Below are 26325 nucleotides of genomic sequence, written 5' to 3' on the forward strand. Positions count from 1 at the left end.
AAACTTGTCTTATGTTCAAGCTTACAGACTTTTTTTTTTTTTTTGTTAGTTAAAGTAAATATTTGACTATGTTCTTAATTAAATAATTTCGAAATTGATTTAATAATAATTGTTTATACTTGAAATAAATTAATAATAATAATTTAGATGTTGTCACAATTTTATTGCAGGTAATAAAGTGATAAGTAAATATATATAAAAATCAGTTATAATACAACAGTTCGTAGTATATTTAAATATGCCATCGACGATCTAATAACCTAAAATCAAAATAATTTCTATTTAATTAAAATGGATATAATTATTTTTATGGAATTATTTATAAAAATGGAAAAACTTACAGAGCAAAATGAAGCATAAGACAAACTTGTCATTTTACCAGCAGTCAAACTGCATGGATTATTTGAAATTGCCATTATCAAAATTATCCCGCGAGAATTTTTACGTGATAATTCATACCAGTTAATGTTATTGTATGCTGCCCATCCAACTTTTAATCCCTATATTATTATAAATTTTAATAAAAAAATTAATTTATAAATTTTATAATATACTCACCTGTTGTGTCAACATTTCTCCGATATAGCAAAAAATAAATATATTAAAAGTAAATGAGATCTATAGATAATGAAAAAAAAAAAATTATTTGAATTAAAAATTTATATCATTAGATTGTTACTTAAAGAAAAAAATATGCAAGTTACTTAAATATAATTTACCAGTAGAACACAGTAGGTAATTGTTGATATTACTTCAGCTTTCTCAAATTCCTAAAATTTTTCTATGCATTAATATATTTATAAATAATATAAATAAATATATATTTAAATTCTCACGTACACTCATGAAATAATAAACAAGCATACAAATATTAAATGTACATCCAAGAAATTCAATTAAATTTAATTCATTCAATATTTCTTCAACACGAACAATAAATCTAAAAATAAAAAATTCAAAACTTATTGAATTAATTATTATTTTGATGAGTTATAAATGAAATAAAATATTTACTTTTACCGTAAGGTACGAAGATGACGTTCAATTATATCAGCCATTTTTTTTTTTAGCACATCATCAATATTATGATTGAGATCAACAAAATTATCTAATCGTGAAATGACAATTTTCAATTGTCCACATGCATGGAATGCAAAGACTGCTGCAAGACTACATGCACCAATTGTGATGCTGTACATGACAAATCCAGCAAACCATTGTAACGTGAAAACAATTTGATAATTTGGTGTTTCTTGAGCAGAAAATAGTGGATCATAAACTGGATATGTAAGTGGTTTAATTGTTTTATTGTCAGACGTAACAAAACTACCCACTGCAAATGGCATTATTGTATGATAAAAAAAACCACCTCCATACATAAATGCAGCACAAATAATTGTTATAAAACGACCTTTCCCAGCATTTTCTAACATGATATTTTCATCATCAATTAATTGAACTTGTCTCCAGTCATGATAAATATGTTTAAAACAATTATAAATGTCTTTTTTTCTTGTCACTAAAAAACTAAATTTACTTATTGCCATTAAACAAAAACTCAATGGACCAATCATTTTCATTTTAATACGTGGGTCCCTCTCATTAATAAAAGTATGAAGACTACATGGTACAATTAAAAATAAAATTAAAAAATAACACATAAATATCAATACAGTTGATGATATTTTATTAATAATATTTTTGTTATTTTCATTTGTCCAAATCCCCAGTGGTGTTAATACCCAACGACTCAATTCTGTACAGTACTTTATATTCAACTTGGATTTTTCAGCCGATACCGAGACCCCTTCTAATATCATTGATTTATTTTTCATATTGGTTCGGTAGGAGATTCACGTTATACTGAATTAAGCAAACCTTTTTATTATAAACTTAAGCGTGCGCGCTGATATTTTTTTTTTCTTTATCCATTTCTTTTCCTCGAAGATATAGAGCGGGAGGAATTTTTAAAATTACTTGGAAATGAAACACATGGTCGTTTTTTATTTTAGTTTTGTAGAAAGCTTATTCATGCTGCACGCTATCTGTTTTATTATTAATAAAATTTCATTCGCGATTCACCTAAAACTTAGTGTTGCGACGACTCATAAGAACAAAAGAAAAAAGAGCGATATATGCGGTACTTTCTTTTATAAAAATGGTTAAGAATATAAAACAATATTGTCATGGAACATAAATTTTTTTATTGTTTAAATAAAAGTTGCGTTCATTAGTACGAACATTTTTATCAATATAAAAGCAAGATAATGGTGATTATTACAAGAAATTAAAGTGCTAAAAATATTGTGAGTATATTCGGTCCTATTAAATTTTTATAAAACAACAGACCGTAAAATATTTAAATACGCCATTGCTGATTTGATAACCTGATAAATTAATGAATTACTAATTAATAAAAAATAAACTAATAGTATATTGTCACAAATTAATCGGGCATAATAAATATTGATAAAAAAAAAAAACTTACAGAACAAAATGTAGCATATGACAAACTTGTCATTTTACCTGCAGTCAAGCTGCAAGGACAATTAGACATTGCCATTATCAAAATTAATCCTCGAGAATTTTTTGTTGTTAGTTCATACCAATTCATGTTGTTATATGCTGCCAAGCCAAGTTTTTTTCCCTATACATTTAATAAAATATATAATTTTTTAATATTAAAATAGATTTATCTATTGTATGTACATATTTTTAGTTGAATTACTTACTTGTTGTGTCAACATTTCCCCTATGTAGCAAAATATAAATATATTAAAAGTAAATGAAACCTGGTAACAATATAAAAACATATTTTGTTTAAAAAATATTTCATTAATTGATTGTTTATTTAAAAAAAAGGTTTAAATATCAAAATTAATTTACCAGTAAAACACAGTAGGTGATTGTCGATATTGTTTCAGCCTTTTCAAATTCCTAAAATACTTGATCAATCAATATTTATTGTATTTAATAAATTATTTTAATTATACATATGAATAATGAAAAAAATTATTCATCATACAAATATACAATGACTTACGTACACTCATAAAGTAATAAACAAGCATACAAATATTAAATGTACAGCCGAGAAATTCAATTAAATTTAATTCATTCAATATATCTTCAACACGTAAAATAAATCTAAAAATAATAACAGAAAATTTATTATTTCATTGATTAGAAAAACAAATTAAAAAAGTTTTATTTTGACCTTATTGTGCGAAGATGAAGTTCAATTATAACACCCATTTTATTTTTTAACACATCATCATAATTATGATTTCGATCAACAAAATTATCTAGTCGTGAAATGACAATTTTCAATTGTCCACATGCATGAAATGCAAATACGGCTGCAAGATTACATGCACCAATTGTAATGCTGTACATGATAAATCCAGAAACCCATTGTAATGTAAAAACAATTTGATAATTTGGTGTTTCTTGAGCAGAGAATAGTGGATCATAAACTGGATATGTAATTGGTTTAATTGTTTTATTGTCAGCCGTAACAATACTACCCACTGCAAATGGCATTATTGTGTTATAAAAAAAACCACCCCCATACATAAATGCAGCACAAATAATTGTTATAAAACGACCGGTCCCAGCATTTTCTAACATGATATTTTCATCATTAATTAATTGAACTCGTCTCCAATCATGACAAATATGTTTAAAACAATTATAAATATCTTTTTTTCTTGTCACTAATAAAAAATATTTACTTAATGCCATAACACAAAAACTTAAAGGACCAATTGCTTTCATTTTAAGATGTATATCTTTTTCACTAATAAACGTATATAAACCGCAAGGCACCAGCGAGAAACAAATAATAAAATAGCACATAAATATCAATACAATTGATAATATTTGATTAATAATATTTTTGTTATTTTCATTTGACCAAATTCCAAGTAGTGTTAATACCCAACGACTCAACTCTGTACTATACTTAATATTTGCTGGGATACTTTGGGATTTATTTTCCATGTCTGTTGGATTGGTGATTCACGTCATACTATAATTTAATTACAGGTAAAGTTTCAGTCGGAACTCTGTAAATGCAGGCGCTTGCGCTGGTAGAGTTTTTTTTTTATCCTTTCTTTGAAGACATTAAGAGGGTGGAGTTTTTTTTTTTTTTAAATTACGTAGAATTAAAACACCCGTCGGTTTTTATTATTTTCCCCTAACACTCATTTTTTTTTTTTTGCACGTTGTCTTTTATAATTTATACATTAATCTATACAAACTTACCCTTTACTTTTTAATACTACGTATTGCATTTTTTTTTCTTTTCTCACAATTGCTGGAAAAAAAAAAAATGAAAAGAATTGTTCGGTTCGATAACAAATATAGTACAGGATAAAATTATTTGCTCGCGTTCAAAGTGTTGAATATTTTTATTCTGTCATCATTTTATTTGATTATAAAATAATTGTTCGATTGCTCAATTTATTTGAGACTATATATTATTTTCATTTCTGTATATGTAAGTACTGTCTATTTATCGTTGGTTTATATTAAACCATTGTACGAATAAAATTCAAATATGCTGCTGATGTTTTAATAACCTGTGAAGATTTAATTAAAATCACTCGAAAAATTATTGATAAAAATATAATTATCTTCATACTGACATGTGCAAAACCAACGATTGACACATCAAATAATTTTCCAGCCGATAATGTGGATGGTTGATTTGCTCTGACCATTATCACCATCAAATCAAGAACCATTTTTTTTGGTAAATTATACCAATCAAGATTATAAGTGCACTCACTAATTTTTAAACTCTAAAATCCAAAAAATAAAATTAATATAAAAATATAATTTTAATATTATATTCGCTTCTATATTCAAAGGACCATTTCCATATAAAATTTACCTATTAAAATTTTTTTAAAAATCAGATAAATAAAATTAGTTAAATTATTCAATTAATCAATAATTTTTCATTTCCATTTAAATTACTAAATTTTTTTTTTCGAATGGTCCCACTCAAAAATTATCTTTCACAAAAATACCATTTCTTTAAGACGTTCTCCAATATAAGATATGATAAATACATTGACAAATATACTTGTTAAAAGCATAAAATACGTGATTAATCCAAAAACATCGCCATCAGTCCACTCTAAAAGTACACCATACTCCAAAAAACAAATAACTACTGTGCAACCAGCCATTTCCGATAAGAAAACAATATTCAATGATTTTTCAAGTAGACCAGCATAGCTGGAAATATATTTAATATCATGTAAATAATTTGAAAAATATTGTAAACAATTTATATAGGTATAATTACAAAAAAATTCTAACTATATTGCTTGATTGTGTTTGTCAATAACAGCAGCAAGATTATCATTAAATTGTCCTTCAATTGATGATTCAAGAATATACTTTAAATGACGTTGGACAATTTCAAATAGACAACATGCATGCATAATATAAGCTGCAATTAATGAATATATACCACAATTAGTTGATAACAAAAGACTACTCATTATTATTTGTCCAACAAATAGCATCTCATAACCCGGTGAATCTTGAGGTACCCAAAAAATATATTCACTTGGATATGGTAGTGGTATTAGTGTTGAATTATCTGGCATAATTATTTTTGGTGCTATTAATGGCATGACAATGTGATATGGTAATGCACCACCATACAATAAACTCAAATATGCTACAGTAAATATTCTACCAATTTTAGCATTTTTAATCATTATTTTTCTATCCTCGTCAGAAGCGATATCACGCCAGCTGTCTTCCAGCTCTTTGAGACACCAGCGTAGCTGTTTTTTATTTATAATCATAGTCCAAAATTTTATCAATGCCAGAGAATTAAAAACCTGAGCAGCAATTATTTTCATTAGACGTGTTAAATCCTCAGCAACGAAATAAGTATAAATTAAATGTGGCACTAGTACAAATAACATTAAACTAAATATACAAATTATTTGTATGTTCACTAATATTTTACTTATTGTCGTATCACTTCCATGTAATGGATAAATACCAATTGGTTTCAATAAAGTACGAGAAATTTTAACAACATAATCAATATCATTTTTATAATTATAATTTTTATATTTTACATCACGTGAATAATTATTACGTTTTTTTTTAATTATTGTATTAGCTGGTGTAGTATTTTCAAACATGATTTTTTTTTCTTTTCAAGAACTGACTGGTGTGGATTTGGAAATTCAATTGACAAAATATATATTTTTATACCATACATTCACCCTTACACACAGTCATTACTAATAATTTATTCATGGAAACTTTACTTTGTAAAACAACTTGAGTTTTATTTTTTTTTTCTTTCAATTTTTTCCTGATGTTTCTATATTTGTATGTTGACGATGAAATTTTAAGCATCAATTTAAACTTTTGACAACTTTAAATTTGCTATAAAGGTTTTTTAATTTTTCATCTGTTCTTTGAAAACATTACCAAACTTTGAAACTCACAAAGAGTAGAAGTTTTTTTTTTTAAATTACGTAGACCTAAATCGCATGTCTGTTTTATTTTAATGTCGTGTTGCTCAATGTCTTTCAATTTCATCCATAGACAGACACGTTATTTTGGATATTACCTATTATGGTTTTTAATAAAGCGACAAATCGTTTGTTCAGTAATAATAATAATAATAATAATAATAATAATAATAATAATAATAATAATAATAATAATAATGACAATTACTATTAAATTACTATTAAATAAGCTATTAACAAAATTCTTCATACTTATCTGTAAAATAATTTTATTTATTTGTTACTTATCATTCGCCGATGGACAATTAATAAGATGAGTAGAAAAATATTCATATAAGTTTATAGAATATACATTAACAGTTTTTAAATATTAAAATATAAAAAGAATAAAGTGTCATTTGTATACCAAGACTTTATTGGACTGAGACATCACATTATAATTATTTTTCTATATAATACAAATGTCGATTACAAAAAAATCAAAAAATAGAACGAACGATTAACATTGTGTTTTGTGGTAATATAAAAAAATATTGTTATTCTTTGGGTTTTAATAATTTTTTATAAAACTGTAGTTCGTAAAATATTTAAATACGTCATGGCAGTTTTAATGACCTGAAATTTAAGTATTTATTAATGAATGTAGTTTTTTTTTTTTTTTCAATGATTCAATTATTTACATATATTTTTAATAACATACACAAGCAAATGAAGCGTAAGATAGATTCACCATTTTTCCAGCACTTAAACTGCATGGATAATTTGACATAGCTGCTATCAATATTAATCCTCGTGAATTTTTTGTTGTTAGCTCATACCAATTTACATTATTATATACTGCTGCACCAACTCTTTTTCCCTTTAATTTATATTTAAATATCAAAATAAATTAATTCATAAATTCTATAATATTTACTTACTTGTTGTGTCAACATTTCACCGATATAACAGAAAATAAATATATTAAAAGTGAATGAGACCTATTAAAAATGAAAAAAAAAAATATCTTTATTATTTTTTAATCTTTATAAATTTATTGTTTCGTTGAAAATATATTTTTAAAAATTAAATAAAAATACATTACCAACAACACACAGTAGGTAATTGTTGATATTGCTTCTGCATTTTTTAATTCCTAAAATTATCCATCAATTATTATTTGTTAGACAGATTATTTTAATGACAAATATTTAAAAAAATGTACCTACCGTCATAAAGTAATAAACGACCATACAAATTATAAACGTGCAGCCAAGAAATTCAATCAAATTAATTTCATTTAATAATTTTTCAACACGTATAATAAATCTGAAAAATAAAAACATATAAATTCATATAATTATTTCATTAAAAAAAGAAAGAAAAATAATTTTTTTTACCGCAATGTTCGATTATGACATTCAATTATATAAGCCATTTTATTTTTCAGCACACTATCAATATTATTATTGTTATTATTATCATCATTAACAGCAAAATTGTCTAAACGATAAATAATAATTTTTAGTTGACCACAAGCATGTAGCGCGAAAACTGCCGAAAGATTGCATGCCCCAATCGTGATGCTATACATAACGAAACCAGAAAACCATTGTAATGTCAAAACAATTTGATAATTTGGTGTTTCTTGAGCAGAAAATAGTGGATCATAAACTGGATATGTAAGTGGTTTAATTGTTTTATTGTCAGGCGTAACGAAACTACCCACTGCAAATGGCATTATTGTATTATAAAAAAAACCACCGCCATACATAAATGCAGCACAAATCATTGTTATAAAACGGCCTGTCCCAGCATTTTCTAGCATGATATTTTCATCATTAATTAATTGAACTTGTCTCCAGTCATGATAAATATGTTTAAAACAATTATAAATGTCTTTTTTTCTTGTCACTAATAAAAAATATTTACTTAATGCCATAAAACAAAAAATCAACGGACCAATTGTTTTTATTTTAAGATTTATATCTTTTTCACTGACGAACATAAATAGACTACATGGTACGAGTGAAAAACAAATAATAAAATAACACATAAATATCAATACAATTGTTAATATTTGATTAATAATATTTTTGTTATTTTTATTCGACCAAATTCCGAGTATTGTTAATACCCAACGACTCAATTCCGTACTATACCTAATATTTTTTCTAGCCGATGCCGGGATACTTTGGGATTTATTTTTCATATTTGTTGGATTGGTGTTTCACGTGATACTAAATTAAACACATGTAAAATTTTATTCGGAACCCTGTAAATGCAAGCGCTTGCGCTGATAGAATTTTTTTTTTTTTCATCTTTTCTTTGAAGAGGGTGGAGTTTTTTTTTTTTTAAATTACATGGAACTAATACACCTGTTGGTTTTATTTTAATTTTTTCTTTCAATTTCATCTATAGACAAACACGCTATTTTAAATTTTACATATTATGGTTTTTATTAAAGCGATATTTCGTTTGTTCAGTAATATAATAAAATAACAACGTATCACTCCGAAATATGTTATTAAAAAAATTCGACTTACTTACCGGCAGTCAAAGTGCACGGGTAATTTGACATAACTGCTATCAAAATTAATCCTCGAGAATTTTTACGTGATAATTCATACCACTTGATGTTATTGTATGCTGCCCACCCGACTTTTTTACCCTATATTATTATAATAAATTTCAATAAAAAAATTAATTTATAAATTTTATAATATACTTACTTGTTGTGTCAACATTTCGCCAATATAGCAAAAAATATATATATTAAAAGTAAACGAGATCTATTAACAATTAAAAAAACCGAAAAAAACAATATATATCATTTACAAGTTTCATCAAGTGATTGTTTTGTTAAAAATATAATGAAAAAATTTGAATATAAATATATTACCATGAAAGAACAATAAGTAATTGATGATACTACTTCTGAATTTTTTAAATCCTAAAATTCGCCATCAATCATTATACTATTTGTTTGACAGATTATTTTAATTTCATATATATATAAAAAAAATTCACCTACGATCAAAAAATAATAAACAGCCATACAAATTATAAATGTGCAGCCGAGAAATTCAATTAAATTAATTTCATTTAATAATCTTTCAACCTGTAAAATAAATCTAAAAAATAAGAAAATAAATTATGTACTAATATTTTTATGATGCATTCTTTGAAAGAAAAAAGAAATTTACCCTAATATGCGAAGATGTCGTTCAATTATGACAGCCATTTTATTTTTTAACACATCATCGAAATTATGATTTCGATCGATAAAATTATCTAAATGTGAAATGACAATTTTCAATTGACCACATGCATGGAATGCAAAGACTGCCGCAAGACTACATGCACCAACTGTAATGCTACACATAAAAAAACCAGAAAACCATTGTAACGTAAAAACAATTTGATAATTTGGTGTTTCATGAGCAGAAAATAGTGGATCATAAACTGGATATGTAAGTGGTTTAATTGTTTTATTGTCAGCCGTAACAAAACTACCCACTGCAAATGGCATTATTGTATGATAAAAAAAACCACCTCCATACATGAAGCCAGCGCAAATAATTGTTATAAAACGACTTTTCCCAGCATTTTCCAACATGATATTTTCATCATCAATTAATTTAACTTGTTTCCAGTCATGATAAATATGTTTAAAACAATTGTAAATGTCTTTTTTTCTTGTCACTAATAAACTAAATTTACTCAATGCCATTATACAAAAACTCAATGGACCTATCATTCTCATTTTGATACTTGAATTTTTTTCACTAATAAATGTATGAAGACTGCATGGTACAATCAAAAATAAGATTGACAAATAACAAATTAATATCAATATAATTGATAATATTTTATTAATAATATTTTTGTTATTTTCACTTGTCCAAATCCCCAGTGGTGTCAATACCCAATGAGTCCATTCTGTACTGTACTTTATATTTAACTTAGATTGTCTAGTTGATACCAAGACTGTTTTTAATATATTTTTTTTTTTCATATTGGTTCGGTAGATGATTCACGTTATACTAAATCAAGCATAGGTAAAATTTTATTCGGAACCCTGTAAATGCAAGCGCGTGCGCTGATAAAAATTTTTTTTTTCATATTTTCTTTGAAGAGGGTGGAGTTTTTTTTTTTTTTAAATTACATGGAACTAATACACCTGTTGGTTTTATTTTAATTTTGTCTTTCAATTTCATCTATAGACAAACACGCTATTTTAAATTTTACATATTATGGTTTTTTTATTAAAGCGACATAGCGTTTGTTCAGTAATACAATGAAATAGAAACGTATCACTATGGAATATGCTGTTAAAAAAATTTTACTTACTTGTGTTTTTAAAATACTTTTAATTATACTATAGTTGACTACGGTTCTCTATAAATTTATAGCAAATACATTCGTTATTTAAATTCGACTCCTTCTTGACATTATGATTATTTTTCTTGATAAGACGAAAGTTAGCTACAGAAAAAAAAAAATTATAATACAAACAATTAGACAATCGGTTAACATGGTGTATCGCGGTCTTATAAAAAATATCGTGATTCCTTGGTTTTAATAGTTTTTTATAAAACTGTAGTTCGTATAATATTCAAATACGTCATGGCAGTTTTGATGACCTGAATTTTAAGTATTAATTAATAAATGTAGTTATTTTTTTCAAATGATTTAATTATTTATATATATTTTTAATAACATACAGAAGCAAATGAAGCGTATGATAAATTGACCATTTTGCCAGCACTTAAACTGCAAGGACAATTAGACATTGCCATTATCAAAATTAATCCTCGGGAATTTTTTTTTGATAGTTTATACCACTGATTGTTATTATATGCTGCCCAACCAACTTCTTCACCCTTTATTATTATCAATTTCAATACATGGATCTTTTAAATTAATGGATTAATTTATAAATTTTATAATATACTCACTTGTTGGGTCAACATTTCACCGATATGACAAAAAATAAATATATTACAATTAAATGAGACCTATTGATAATGAAAAATAAATATTTATATTTATTTTTTTAGTGATTATCAATAAATTATTTCGTTGAAAATATATTCAAAAAAATTTAATATAAATACATTACCAGCAATACACAGTAGGTGATTATTGATATTGCTTCTGCATTTTTTAATTCCTAAAATTCTCCATCAATCATTTGTTTGACAGATTATCTCGATTATAAATATTTTCAAACATGTACCTACCGTCAAAAGATAATAAACACATAGACAAATCATAAACGTGCAGCCAAGAAATTCAATTAAATTAATTTCATTTAATAATTTTTCAACACGTACAATAAATCTGAAAAAATATAAGTACATAAATTAAAAATAATTTCAATCAAAAGAAAAAAAAAAAAATTTTTATTCAACCTTAATGTGCGAAGATGAAGTTCAATTATATCAGCCATTTTTTTTTTTAACACATCATCAAAATTATGATTTCGATCAATAAAATTATCTAAACGTGAAATGATAATTTTCAATTGACCACATGCATGAAATGCAAATACAGCTGCAAGACTGCATGCTCCAAATGTAATGCTACACAAAAAAAAACCGGTAAACCATTGTAATGTAAAAACAATTTGATAATTTGGTGTTTCTTGAGCAGAAAATAGTGGATCATAAACTGCATATGTAAGTGGTTTAATTGTTTTATTGTCAGCCGTAACAAAACTACCCACTGCAAATGGCATTATTGTGTTATAAAATAAACCACCACCATACATAAATGCAGCACAAAGAATTGTTATAAAACGACCTCTTTTAGCATTTTCCAACATGATATTTTCATCATTAATTAATTGAACTCGTCTCCAATCATGATATACATGTTTAAAACAATTGTAAATGTCTTTTTTTCTTTTCACTAAAAAACTAAATTTACCTATTGCCATAACACAAAAAGTTAAAGGACCAAGTGCTTTCATTTTAAGACTCATGTCTTTTTCACTAAGAATAGTATGAAGACTGCAAGGTATAAGTAAAAAAAAATTTGAAAAATAACACATAATTATCAATGCAGTTGATAATATTTTATCATTGATAGTTTTTTTATTTTCATTTGTCCAAACTCCAAGTGCTGTTAATACCCAACGAGTCAACTGTGTACTGTAATTTATATTTTCTTTAGTCGATACTTGAATACTTTGGGATTTATTTTTCATATTTGTTGGATTGGTAATTCACGTTATACTAAATTAAGCACAGGTAAAGTTTTATTTGGAACCCTGTAAATGCAAGCGCTTGCGCTGATAGAATTTTTTTTTTTTTCATCTTTTCTTTGAAGAGGGTGGAGTTTTTTTTTTTTTTTAAATTACATGGAACTAATACACCTGTTGGTTTTATTTCAATTTTTTCTTTCAATTTCATCTATAGACAAACACGCTATTTTAAATTTTACATATTATGGTTTTTATTGAAGCAATATATCGTTTGTTCAGTAATACAATGAAATAAAAACGTATCACTATATGGAATATGCTGTTAAAAAAATTTCACTTACTTATTTATAAAATAATTTTAATTATACTATAGTTGACTACGTTATTTATATAAATTTATAGGATATATATATATTACCGAGGTTATTTAAATTTGACTGCTACTTGACATTATAATTATTTTTCTTGATAAGACAAATGTTAACTACAGAAAAAAAAACAAACAAACAAACAAACAATACATTATTATTTCACTTGAATAGAGCTCTCTTTTTTACAAGTCACAACAATGATACTACAGGATAGAATTTTCTCTCAAGATTAAAGTGTTAAATATTTTTATTCTGTCATCATTTTATTTGGTCATATAAAACAACTATTTCAACTTTAACTATATTATTTTTATTTCTCTAAGTTTTATATGTTATCGATGTTTATTTATCGTTCACTAATCAAACCATTGCACGAATAAAATTCAAATATGCTGCTGAAGTTTTAACAACCTGTAAAAATTTAATAACCATCACTTGACAATACAACGACAAATTAATTAAATAATTATTGGAAAAATATAATATAATAATCTTTATACTGACATCGGCAAAACCAACCAACGACAAATCAAATAATTTTCCAGCTGATAATGTAGATGGTTGATTTGCTCTGACCATTATCACCATCAAATCGAGAGCCATTTTTTTTGGTAAATTATACCAATCAAGATCATAAGTGCATTCACCAATTTTTAAACTCTAGAATCCAAATAATAAAATAGATATAAAAATATAATTAAAACAAATATTTTTCTATTCAAGAGACCACTATCATATTTAAAATTTAGCTGTTAAAATTTTTCGATGGCATACCATTTCTTTGAGACGTTCTCCGATATAAGATATAATAAATACATTGACAAATATACTTGTTAAAAGCATAAAATAAGTGGTTAATCCTAAAACATCACCATCACCCCACTCTAAAAGGACACCATACTCCAAGAAGCATATAATTACTGTGCAGCCAGCCATTTCCGATAGAAAAACAATATTCAATGATTTTTCAAGTAGACCAGCATAGCTGGAAATATATTTAATATCATGTAACTATAATTTTAAAAATATATAAAAAACAATTTATATATAGTTATAAAAAAATTCTAACTATATTGCTTGATTGTGTTTGTCAATAACAGCAGCAAGATTATCATTAAATTGTCCTTCAACTGATGATTCAAGAATATACTTTAAATGACGTTGGACAATTTCAAATAGACAACATGCATGCATAATATAAGTTGCAATTAATGAATATATGCCACAATTTGTTGATAATATAATACTACTGATGAGTATTTGTCCAACAAATAACATCTCATAACCAGGTGAATCTCGAGGTACCCAAAAAATATATTCACTTGGATATGGTAATGGTATTAGTGTTGAATTATCTGGCATGATGATTCGTGGTGCTACCAATGGCATGATTATATGATATGGCAATGCACCACCATATGACAAACTCAAATATGCTACAGTAAATATTCTACCGATTTTAGCATTTTTAATCATTATTTTTCTATCCTCATCAGAAGCAATATCACGCCAGCTGTCTTCCAGCTCATTGAGACACCAGCGTAGCTGTTTTTTATTTATAATCATAGTCCAAAATTTTATCAATGCCAGAGAGTTAAAAAATTGAGCAGCGATTATTTTTATTAAACGTTTTAAATCCTCAGCAACGAAATAAGTATAAATTAAATGTGGTGCTAGTAAAAATAACATTAAACTAAATATACAAATTATTTGTATGTTTACTAATATTTTACTTATTGTTGTATCACTTCCATGCAATGGATAAATTCCGATTGGTGTTAATAAAGTACGAGATATTTTAACAACATAATCAATGTCATTTTTGTAATTATAATTTTTATATTTTACATCACGTAAATAATTATTACGATTTTTTTTTGTTATAGTATTAGCAGGTGTAGTATTTTTAAACATAGTGAAATGATTTTTTTTTTTTTTTCTTTTCAAGAACTGACTGGTGTGGATTTGAAAATTCAATTGACAAAATATATATTTTTATACCATACATTTACCCTTACACACTGCAGTCATTACTAATAATTTATTAAAGCAAATTATACTTTGTAAAACAACTCGAGTTTTATTTTTTTTCTTTCAATTTTTTTCTGATGTTTCTATATTTGCATTTTGATCATAAAATTTTAAACAGCAATTTAAACTTTTGATAACTTTAAATTGGTCTATTACAAAAATTTGCAGTTAAAGTTTATTTTTCTACGAAAAGAAAAAAACTATTAAGTAAAAATACACGTGGTATAAACAGACTTGCTTTCTCATGAACAAACATTTTAAATTTTTCGGTTTTATTTGCTTTGGAAGCAATGCAAACAGTTTCGATAATCTTTATGTTTATTTATCCTGATAAATCTATAATATACACTTGATGTATTTTTTTTCCCACTGGCCGTTAATGATTGGAGAAAAAATATCAATGTTGATTTCTACTTGTGATATGATAAGACATATTTTTCATATATTCGATACTTGTAATTCATTTTTTATATTAATTTTTTTTCAAAAGTTGTCATTGTGAAGAAATAACGACTAGATAAATCTCTTTGTTCATCAAAGTAAATTAGTTTTTAATTATTTATTTATTTTTTATTGCAATGAGCAAAGATGGTGTGTTTTAATTTTATTAGCATGGATTATATTATTTATTCTTTTAAATGCTGTTTAAACACTTGTGATTAATTTATTTTTTTTTTTTTTTCATTAAAATTTATAGGTGCGTTATGGAAGTGGCAAAAAGGAACATGTGAAATGGTCATTGGTGAAATACTTGGTACAGGTATATTAATATTCATTGGATGTATGGGATGTATTGGAACAATGGGTGCATCACCACCACCACCAATGCAAACAGCATTGACATTTGGCCTGACAGTCAACATGATCATAATGGTGCGTTATAAAAATTAAATACAATAATTAATCCGAGTTTATCAGCCGATTTTTAAAACTAAATTTTTATGAATTTGATAAACAATTTAATAAGTATTTTATATTCCTTTTCAAGATGCTCGGTCATATAAGTGGTGCCCATCTAAATCCTGCAGTGACAATTGGAGCTGTTATCATTGGACTTAAAAGTATACCAACTGGTATTGCTTACATTGTTGCACAAATAATTGGTGCAATAATTGGCTATGGATTGTTGATGGTAAATATTTATAAAATATTTAATAAAAATATATTTTGATAATGTTTTTCTTTCCCTTTTTTAATTACAGGCTGTAACTCCACCTGCACTATTTAATGATGGCATTAAAAATTCAACAGTACCACTTTGTGTTACAGTTATACATCCTGAAGTATCAATAGCTCAAGCAATTATCATTGAAGCACTTTGTACAGCTTGTATACTATGTACAGCTTGTGCAACATGGGACAAAAGATGTGCTCATACAACTGATTCAACTGCAATACGTTTTGGATTTGCTGTTGCTGGAATATCATTTGCAGCTAGTCCTTACACCGGTTGCAGCATGAATCCAGCACGTACTTTTGGACCTGCACTTTGGAATAATGCATGGAATCATCAATGGGTAATTTATCTATTTTATTATATACAATTATTTACTTTTTTTTATCACAAAATTCCAATATAAATCATTATTGTTTTTGTCGAGATTTTATATTTTTACAACAAGTTAAAAATCATTGTTTATACAATTGATATTGATAAGACATATAACACTTTATAAATTTATCATTTCTTATTTTTTTATTCTTCAGGTTTATTGGATTGGTCCAACAGTTGGTGCTTTATTAGGTACTTATACTTACCAAATATTTTTTGGTCTTCCATCAAAAAAATTTCGACATGATGAACCAACTGAACTATCAATCATCGATGAAAAAGGAGCTTATCAATTGCCATCAGAATAATAACTCTAATTATTTTTTTATTATTATTAAACTGATTCAGTATTTACGGTTTATTAAATTTTTTAAATTATTACATATTTTTATAATTATGTATACAAATTGTTGTCTGTTATAAATGATCATATATATAATAAATAATGTTATTAAAAATTATAAATAATTTTTTTCATTTACTTTATTTACTACTTAACATTTTAAATATAATTATTAATTAACTACATGTAGAATTATTTTTTAATAAAGGAATTTGAGTTGATATCAAGTGATCCTACCTTTACCAAGAATTTTTAAATTAATATTTTATCAACAGTATGTATTTTAGCAATTGCACAAGAGTATATACAAATTGTAAAAAACATTTTTGTACCATCAGTGATCTACTTTATTTTTCGTTGGTATTTTGTAATTGGATTCAAGTGGTCTTGCTCAACATTGATCTCTCAACTCTCTCTCAACGTAAATACGTAGTTACAATTTTGTGGATCAAGGAAATCAAGTCTGATAGTACAACATAGTTGTCCTTGAACTTGAAGGTAAACAAAACAAACTGGGCTTGACGCCGGCTCCATGTTTATCAACATACTGCGCACAATAATATAAGCCGGCTGCATGAAATTTTTTAAGGGCCTTCTTCTTTTACATAACTCACTGTCATTATGATTATTATTTTTTTTTTTTATTGAATGAATTATTCAATATGACAGAAGCTGTTTCTTACATAAAATTTCAAGACAAATATTTACCTATATAAATTTTATAAAGCAAAAAAAAAAATGTAATATTTATATTCGATGATAGTATTGGATAAATTAAAGAAATTTTAAATGGAAAATTTGACAAGTAGTAATTTTAATTAGTAAATTATTCAAATGAAAATTGCAGTATCGTAGAAGATTCTAGAAATAATTTTCAGGTCATAAGCAGACAGTGATCAATAAACCCGGGCCAATGGTATCAAATGGAACATTCCGGGTCTTAAAACTGCATCTGCGCAAACTGCATAATATTTAAAAATAAATAATTGATTAATTAAAAATCATTATGATTAAAATATAAAATTTATAGCTATATGAAAAATATTTATAGCTCAAGACAATTCACGCATGCAGTTGTTGTTTTTGATATTTTTTTAATACTGTCATCGGAAATATTGATAAATTAAATATTTACAAAAATTCAAATGACATAAAATAATAAGGAAATTATACAAATTATTATGAATATTGTTAAAATATAAAAACTGCATATAATCACTTGCATAGCAACGAAAATAATATTCCTTCCTTCTAGAATAAAACGCAATAGAGTTTATTGATTCTCAGCTCCTAGAACATTCTAGAACTATTATTTTTTCTCATTTAAAAAAATTTTAATTAAATAAAATTAACAGAGCTTTAAAAATATACATCTAAATTCATTTTTATCTCAATAATTTGTCTGTTATTCACCTATGTACTACTAAGTTCAAAAATAAAAAATAAACAAACAAGTGTTTTTCTTTTTTTTAAATTAAATATTCAAAATTAAATTGACTATCATTAAATTTATAAAAAAAATATAAAAATAGATGATATTTATAAACAAAAAAAATGCCAATTAGTATTAAAAATATATTTTTGTTCTTATAAAAAAACCACGCGTTGGGTATAATTTTTTTTTTGGAGTAAAATAAAAATTGCTGCGCAACAAAATAAGACGGTTAAATGTCGTTGTTATTTTTTTCGGTCTAAAGAAAAGCGTAATAAGGTTTTTTATTTCGCTGATGGCTGTTGAAAATATATGTGTATACCAACACAATTATAAACACCGGTTACGTGACAGTTGGAGATAGGATGTATACATCGCGATAAAATGATGGTGGGGCTTGGCGAACGTGCCAGAATCCTCGTCCGCACCGGGCCCGATCAATACTAACAATAATATTATAAAAACATTTAAAAAAAAACAATACAAAATTGTTTATTGTTAAATTAAAATTAACTATGATATTTAAAATAATTTTAATGATAATTTGACAATTTTTTTTTGAAAAATCATTGGTTTCTTTTATGGGTAATTGATGTTGTGCGCAGTTATTTACTCAAGGGCTATTGGCAGGGCGTCGTGTATATTTTTGTTCTAGAAGCAACTATTACGCCGCAACAGAGCTATATAAAGCCGGCCGGTTTGCCGAGAGCAGCATTCAATAACAAACCATCGTTGTGATTTCATCTCTTGATAAATTTAAAAAACTTATAAATAAATATTTTAATATTTTTTAAATATTGTTGTGACTAAAATAATACGGTTTACGATGTAGAATTGGAGAAAACGGTGCGGACCGTGACATTTACCCGTAAGTTTTTATTGTTTTTTTACTAATTAATTTTTTTTTTTTTAATAAAATTTATCATTCAAATTGGAGTAAAAAGTGAAAATAATTCAATTTTATTATCTAGTTATTTATTTTGTCAAACAAAAATTTATCTAATCAGAAAAAATAACATAATTACATAATTTTTTTTTTTTTTTATATTCGAATTTTAAATTAATATTCATTTTTATTAATAAATTCACATCAACTGTTATTGTTAGCATTAAAAATTACAGAAATTTATCAAATAATAATTTTTATTTTTTTGTTAACATTTTGTTAATTTTTAAATATTTAAATATATTATTTTTCTTCTGTAGTTATAATGTGTTTAGTTTCTGTAGTATTTGATGATGTTTTTGATGCTGGTTCACCAGTTTTAACAATGTTAACAAATCTTTCAGTACCAGCTGGTGTGAGATTCTATAACAATAAAAAAACAAATAATCATTAAAATAAAATTTAAGTTATATAATCATTATTTAATATTTTATTTTGTTTTTTAATTAATAGAATAGCCCTTGGGCTTGGTGCTTGGTCAATCCGTACTCATCAATTTGTGCCATCCAGTTGTGTTGGTCAGACATCAACCTGGTCTGACTATACTATTGACCATACTGATCTTACAACTTGATTATGTTTAAAGAGGTAAAAATCATTTACTAAATTTAAATTATAATTAAAAAGCTTATTTAAATAAAAAAAAATATAAAAACTATTTTATTCTAATAATATTTTTATTGTTTGTTATTTCAGAGCTTTTAATAGTTTAAGCTTGGTGTCCAGCTCCAGAATCATCTAGTAACCGGTTAGTTATAAAAAAAAAATAAACATTTGTGATCAAAAAAAGAACAATTTTTTTTTCAACTCAACTGGATCAAGTGATTCCAGCGGAGAGTGGATCTCTCCGTTGAGATCGGGAGTCTGCGGTGGGAGTTTGAGTAGAGGCAGTGGTTCGATATAACTTAACACATGTCAACAATAAGTCAAGTTAGATAAAAAAAAAGCAAGCTTTATCTAGCTTTAAAGTATATAGTTATTGTGAAAGTCTCACCTTCTTTGGAGCAGTTATTGTAAGAACACCATCTGAGGAAAGACTTGAAGTGATTTCAAGTGCATCGTGTGAAGCAGGTAACACATATCGTCTTACAAAGTGACGGCTGATGAAGCCGTGCTCGTCTTTTTTCTCATCGTGTTTAGCCTCGACAATAACACTGTCATCAATTGTCTTGACTGTTATTTCATCTGGTGAAAATTGCTGTACATCCAGAATCACCTACAACAATTAAGCATAATTGCGTTCCAATGATAATTCATCAGCTTTCATCATCGACAACCAACAACAACAGCATCATCAACAATATCAAGTCATAAAAACGATTAAAAAAAAACACAAATTAAAAACAAAGGAAACAATAAGGTTAGCGTCTTTATTATCAAGACGTTATTATTATTCTAGTTTTTTTTTTTTCATTAGAAATATATTTGTTTCTATTTAAATTATTATAAAATATACTAGTCTTTATAAAACATCGTACAACCCGAAAAAAAAGAAGTTAAAATTTATGGCTCGCGGGCTCACCTGCGAGCCAATATATTAATTCTTATTTTTCATTTCTACCTCGGTAATTAATCATTTAAATTTTTATCATTTCATTCATTTTATCTTGTATGAAAAAAAATTAATTTAGCCATAAATAATTGAACAGTAAATATTGTCAACTGGAAAATGTCGTACTTTATTGCATGATAAAATGAATTGAAATTTAATATAATTTTTTTTTCGTCAAACATAACAGCGTTATAAAATTTTTAATAACAAATATATATAATGGTTTTTTACGAAAGTAAATTTATACAGATGGATGGCGATTTACCGTGTTATTGCGTTGAAAATTATCGATTTATCGAGGATCGTGATATAAGAGCTAAACGTACATTGAGTGATTATTATCGATTGAGATCTGAAAACTAAAGATTTTTGTATTTTTTAAGAAATTTAATTTTTTTTCTATATACTTTTTGAATTGAAAAAAAAAAATTTATATGCGTGTGTCTGAACGCGTTTGACTGAGGTAAGGCCATCGGCTGTGTCGTTTACTGGCCCTTGAGGTTTTTATGAAAGCATTTATTTTTTTATAAATAAGATATATTTATAAGTTGAAAAAATTCAAAGAAAAAAAACTAAAAAAAAAAAAAACAAAGATTAAAAATTTTTTACCGGGCCCGGCGCCCCAGGTGGGGGTGGGCTTTTTTTTAAAGGCCCTTTAAAGAAGGTCAAACCACGTGGATTGACAATATTTATTTGTTAGATTAAAGAGTGAAATATTTAAAAATTTATTTGATAAAAAAAAAGAATATTTAAAAGTACATTTCAAAAAGACTTAGTTGTTAGGTACTCGAGCCTTCAACAAAAACATTTTTTTTCTAAAAAAAAAAATAAGATAATTTAACAAGAGCTGAAATAAAAAGTTAACTGATTAAATATCCTGAGAAAGTAATAATTGATAATTTTTAAAAAATAAGAAAATAAAAAAAACAAAAAACTTGAAAGAATTTGTTAGTTTGATTGAAAGTTGTCAAGCCGTCCCCCTCTATGAGGGGGGTGTGTCTAGACAGTCTAGTAAATCTACTAGCGATGAAAAATTTTTAAAAATTATCAAAATGTTGCAATTGATTTTTATGCCGAAAACACAAAACGTTATTAACAAAAATAAAGTTAGAAATTTACGTGAAAATATAACATCAAACGAGGAACTTCGTAAAAGTCATTGTCGATCTGAATTGATACGTTATTTGATACAACTAAATCCCTAATTAAATTTAATCATTAAATTATTTTTCATTTAATAATATTTTTAATTTATTAATTAATTTGATATTTGATATAGTTTTTCCATGTAAAATCAAAATTTTAATTTAGTTTTCTTTATTTTTATTTTTTTATTTTTTTGTTTTATTGTATGAATGTCTTCATTTTTTTCACGCCTCAGATCACTTGTTCACCCCTCAGATCGTATGAGGGATATTCAATGTGTCATTGAAATTCCAGTATCAGTGCGAGGCTCGGATGAAAATAATAACAATAATAACGAAAATATTAAATTAAAAAAAAAGCATAAAAATAATAATAATCGAAAAGAGAAAGAACCCGTGCAAGTTGCTTTTACATTTAGAGACGCTTTAAAAAAACACGTGTTGCTGAGTTACATTAGAATTTAAGATTTGAAGTTTTAAAAAATAAAATCATAAAGAGTATAAATAAGTGAGTAAAAGGTGGTAGTAATTAAATATTGTAATTTAAAGTCATAGTTTTATCCAGGTGAATTTAAAAGAGTTCGTCTGATTAAAAACAAAATCATAAAATTTTTTAATTACTAAGATTTTAGTAATTGTAACAAAACTCGTAAAAATAATATTCGACATTTTTGAGTAGTTTTTTTTTTTAATTTTTTAATTAAAGAGGCTTCAAGTCAACAGTTTGTTGTGTCGTGGAAGTAACCTTGGTACGCATTGCGTACTTGGTACTTCCACGACACGATATTATTATAAAAAAAAAAATAAAACAAGCAAAAAGAAAAATAATTTAAACACGCGTTTTCACATGTATTTAAGTAAATGAGTTAAATTTGTAAGCTCAATTTTGTTTTTGTCAATATTCCAAATATTAATTTTTTTTTATAATTTAATTTTGAATTGAAAAAAAAATTTAATAATTAATTATCAAGTAAATTTTGTATAGTTAAATTATTTTTTATATAATTTAATTATTTGATATTAATTTGCATTTAATTTATTTCATTTTTCTGTTTGCATTTAGTTTAATTTCATTTGAACCGGACAATCTCCAGCTGTTTGATCATTTTGATTTATCAAAATGATCAAACAGCAGCAGATTGTCCGAATTTATATATACGTAACGAATAAACATTTGCACTTGGATGGATAATAATAATCAGGGTATTGATTCATAGCTTGATGAATCAAAAAAAAAAAAAAAGAAAAGAAAGTTATTATAAAGCTAACAACCAGAATAAAAAAAAAACAAATCTTCCAATTAATTAATAGTGTGTGTGTGTGTGTGCTTAATCATTCGTAAATCCGTATGAAATTCCATTGATTAAGTATACATAAGAAAAAAATAATAATAATTATGGAATAACACTTTAAATCTTTTGGTTGTTTTAATTACTAGTTCCGTGCCTTTTAATTTACTTGATAAAAAAAAAAAAAAAACTACTAATTTTATTATTATAAAGTAAAGTTTTAAATTCTGGGCGATTCTCTGTATTTCTGGAGGATTAAAAAAAAAAAAATTTAAATAGCTCCAGAAATAAATAGAGAATCGCCCAGAAATTTTTTATTAGCGTGTTTTAAATTTAGTCAGTTCTTCCAGCAGTTTTGATCAGTGTGATTTATAATAATAACAATTATATTATCGTAATAATAATAATAATAATAATCACTATAATAATAATGATGATAAAAAAAAAATAACTTTTCAACAATTGCAATGAGAAAAAAATAAATAAAAAATGAATAAATAAAAAACATCAAATAATTTAAATAAAAAATACTAAAAAAATAATTACTAATAAATTTAAAATTTCATTAAAATTCACATTTTATTAATTTATATAATATTAAACTTCTCTTAAATCTATGTTTTAATCATAGCTGAGAATAAGAGACTTGAAATTCGTCCTATTATTAATATTAATGTCTTGAAAAAAAAAAAAAAAAAAAAAAAAAATACTAATAATTTTTATTAATTTAATTTAAATGCAAAATTTTCAAATTAAATTATTTTCCCACCTCTTTACTCATCACTGTTACTATACTCGGAATAATAAAAAAATTACTTATTCACTGTGTGTTAGAAGTTATAAATTATTATCACTCAATATGCACAATACTTATCAACAAAAGTATAAAAAAATTTGTCTCTGAAATAAAAGTAAAAAGAAAAATATAATAAAAGCAACAAAAATAATTAACAAAAGTCTTTTTGAAATGTCTTAATAATAATAAATTTAAATATTATAAAAATAATATATAAAACTTACTTCAAATTTTTCCTTGTCACATTGAATAGTGCTTGCACCCCCTGAATTTTGTCTTGCAATATTAGTCCATGGACGATAATAACCAGGTCCAGTAAATATTGGCCTCTGTCTAGCAAGACTCAATGATGATAAACCAGTCAATAAATCATCACGATTTAAACCGCTACCAAAATGTTGATCAATTAATCTTGACATGGGACGATCAATATCATCCCACCAGTCGCGAAACATCACTGGAACTATTGACATTCTGTTATCCCAATAAAAAAATAAAAAAATATTCAATAAAAATATGTGGTAATTAATCAAAGATCAATTAATTCCCCCAACACGTCTAACGATGAGTTTAAATATAATTTAATAATAATAAATAAAAATACTAAAATTAGTGTTTAGGTTTGAAGAGAAAAAACAAGAAAAATGAATAAGCAAAAATCAAATGAAAAATTAATGGATAAGATCTTGAGGGAACGTTTAAGAATAATTAAAATTTAAATAATAGAATGACAATATCAAGTTAATATGAAAATAATCAAGATCTAGTGTTGAGTCATATCTATAGATTAAGGGGAAAGGTATTGATGAGTTAGTCAATATCACGTCAAACACAGATCGCACAATTAATTATTAATATAATAATTCAATAAGATTTATAATAAAAAATATTGGTATCGGTAGACGTGAGCAAGCTAAAACTATCATTATCTTATTTCTAATATATTTCACTTGACAAATTTATATATCTCATTTTATTATTTCAAATTAATAATTTTTTTTCAATAAAGATAGTTCGACTCTTAGCTCAAACAAGGTAGATGGGAACAACTTCGTAAAACATGCAAATTTTTAATAAATTTTTATTATTCATTTATTAATTTTTTAATTATTTATCAACAATTTAATATTGTTTTTATTAAAATTTTTTAATTAGTAGGATTTCTTAAATTATCGTGGACGATTTAAAATTTAAAAAAAAAAAAAAAAAAGAAAACTGAGTCTACCAATATGTCAGTTAACACCAAGCTATTATACCAAGTACTTAGTACCTTTTTAGAATATGTTATATCTCTTCCGTCTATTAATTAATATTAATCAACTCACACAACTTATTGGCATCGAATAAAAATCGGTAAATTATATAGGAATACTCAGGCTTTTAATTAATTGTATAAGAAAGTTAAAAGAAAAAAAAAATAACAAAAACCAAATACTTGTTTGTTAAATAATCAACAACATACAATATTAAAATTAATTAATTAATTAATCCGTTTCTTTTTTTTTTTAGTAAAAAAAAAGACCACTGTTGATTGTGGTTTTAAAATGGGGATTTTATCATCTAATTACCGATTCTAATTTGTAAATATGCATGAATAATTTTACGAATTATTAAACAACATGAGAGTATAAAAATTTAAAAATTAATATCGTTGCACTTTAACAAAAAACAAAAAAAAATTAATGGATTAATAATTAACAAGTTAATGCAATTTATTATTGATCGACATGATCGATTACATTGAGCTTTCTAAGAGATTTTTAAATGAATTTTAACTGGAAAGCTTAATTTTTTGTTTGATCTTATCAACATCATGACTCGTCAATTTTTTAAAAACTTAACTTGTTAATCAATTAAAAATTATTGTCAGCCTCATTTATGTAAATGATATTAATAATAAATTAATACGTTAATAACATTTTTAGAATTCGGTAAACAGTTGACAAGATGCAGTTGACCATCTTTTAAATCTTGAAAAATAATCAATTAGGATTAAGAAAAATATCGTAGAATGATAATAACAACTGTGTTAAGTACAAATACGAAAGTTTTAATTATTATTCGTAAAATTAATATTAAAGCTTGGCTGATAATAATAATTATAAAATAATTATAATTAATATTAAACTCATCGTTACATACATGATAAATTTTTTTTCTTTA

At 25.3% G+C, this 26325-nt stretch overlaps 5 protein-coding genes, 1 long non-coding RNA gene and 1 pseudogene across 11 annotated transcripts; 2 read left to right on the top strand and 5 right to left on the bottom strand.

Moving 5' to 3' along the window:
* Positions 1-206: 206 nt before the first annotated feature.
* LOC122852902 (odorant receptor Or2-like) lies at positions 207-1971 on the bottom strand. Its single transcript, XM_044153016.1, has 6 exons — positions 1021-1971; positions 841-940; positions 720-770; positions 559-618; positions 342-500; positions 207-260 (listed from the first exon to the last, which is right to left on the bottom strand). The coding sequence occupies exons 1-6, from the start codon at positions 1833-1835 to the stop codon at positions 207-209; spliced, it is 1239 nt and encodes a 412-aa protein (XP_044008951.1). The 5' UTR covers positions 1836-1971.
* On the top strand, positions 1178-17119 carry LOC122852904 (aquaporin AQPAe.a-like). 6 transcript variants are annotated; one of them, XM_044153019.1, is made up of 5 exons: positions 1178-1287; positions 15805-15980; positions 16096-16239; positions 16310-16624; positions 16815-17119. In XM_044153019.1, exons 2-5 carry the CDS (start codon positions 15840-15842, stop codon positions 16965-16967), a joined length of 753 nt encoding a protein of 250 aa, XP_044008954.1. In that variant the 5' UTR covers positions 1178-1287; positions 15805-15839; the 3' UTR covers positions 16968-17119. The 6 variants fall into 6 exon arrangements, with proteins under 6 accessions (XP_044008954.1, XP_044008956.1, XP_044008957.1 ...); XM_044153021.1 differs by lacking the exon at positions 1178-1287 and adding an exon at positions 2218-2306; XM_044153022.1 differs by lacking the exon at positions 1178-1287 and adding an exon at positions 8150-8176.
* Positions 2315-8423, bottom strand: LOC122851056. The gene is made up of 15 exons (XM_044150106.1): positions 7895-8423; positions 7724-7823; positions 7600-7650; positions 7436-7495; positions 7216-7374; positions 7095-7130; positions 5332-6104; positions 5037-5247; positions 4646-4805; positions 3218-4004; positions 3048-3147; positions 2887-2937; positions 2733-2792; positions 2489-2647; positions 2315-2387 (listed from the first exon to the last, which is right to left on the bottom strand). Exons 1-15 carry the CDS (start codon positions 8320-8322, stop codon positions 2334-2336), a joined length of 3189 nt encoding a protein of 1062 aa, XP_044006041.1. The 5' UTR covers positions 8323-8423; the 3' UTR covers positions 2315-2333.
* On the bottom strand, positions 9022-10512 carry LOC122851057 (annotated as a pseudogene).
* LOC122851058 lies at positions 11017-14990 on the bottom strand. Its single transcript, XM_044150108.1, has 9 exons — positions 14146-14990; positions 13851-14061; positions 13443-13736; positions 11912-12723; positions 11741-11840; positions 11620-11670; positions 11456-11515; positions 11222-11380; positions 11017-11140 (listed from the first exon to the last, which is right to left on the bottom strand). The coding sequence occupies exons 1-9, from the start codon at positions 14988-14990 to the stop codon at positions 11087-11089; spliced, it is 2586 nt and encodes an 861-aa protein (XP_044006043.1). The 3' UTR covers positions 11017-11086.
* Positions 17120-18809: 1690 nt separating the features above from the next.
* Positions 18810-21785, top strand: LOC122852908. Its single transcript, XR_006373877.1, has 3 exons — positions 18810-19302; positions 19834-19968; positions 20077-21785. It is a non-coding gene; the product is annotated as an uncharacterized LOC122852908 (long non-coding RNA).
* Positions 20320-24748, bottom strand: LOC122852907 (protein lethal(2)essential for life-like). The gene is made up of 2 exons (XM_044153024.1): positions 24387-24748; positions 20320-20596 (listed from the first exon to the last, which is right to left on the bottom strand). Exons 1-2 carry the CDS (start codon positions 24633-24635, stop codon positions 20357-20359), a joined length of 489 nt encoding a protein of 162 aa, XP_044008959.1. The 5' UTR covers positions 24636-24748; the 3' UTR covers positions 20320-20356.
* Positions 24749-26325: the final 1577 nt, after the last annotated feature.

Source organism: Aphidius gifuensis, linkage group LG3 (genome assembly GCF_014905175.1).
Source record: "Aphidius gifuensis isolate YNYX2018 linkage group LG3, ASM1490517v1, whole genome shotgun sequence".
NCBI classification, from domain to species: Eukaryota; Metazoa; Arthropoda; class Insecta; order Hymenoptera; family Braconidae; genus Aphidius; species Aphidius gifuensis.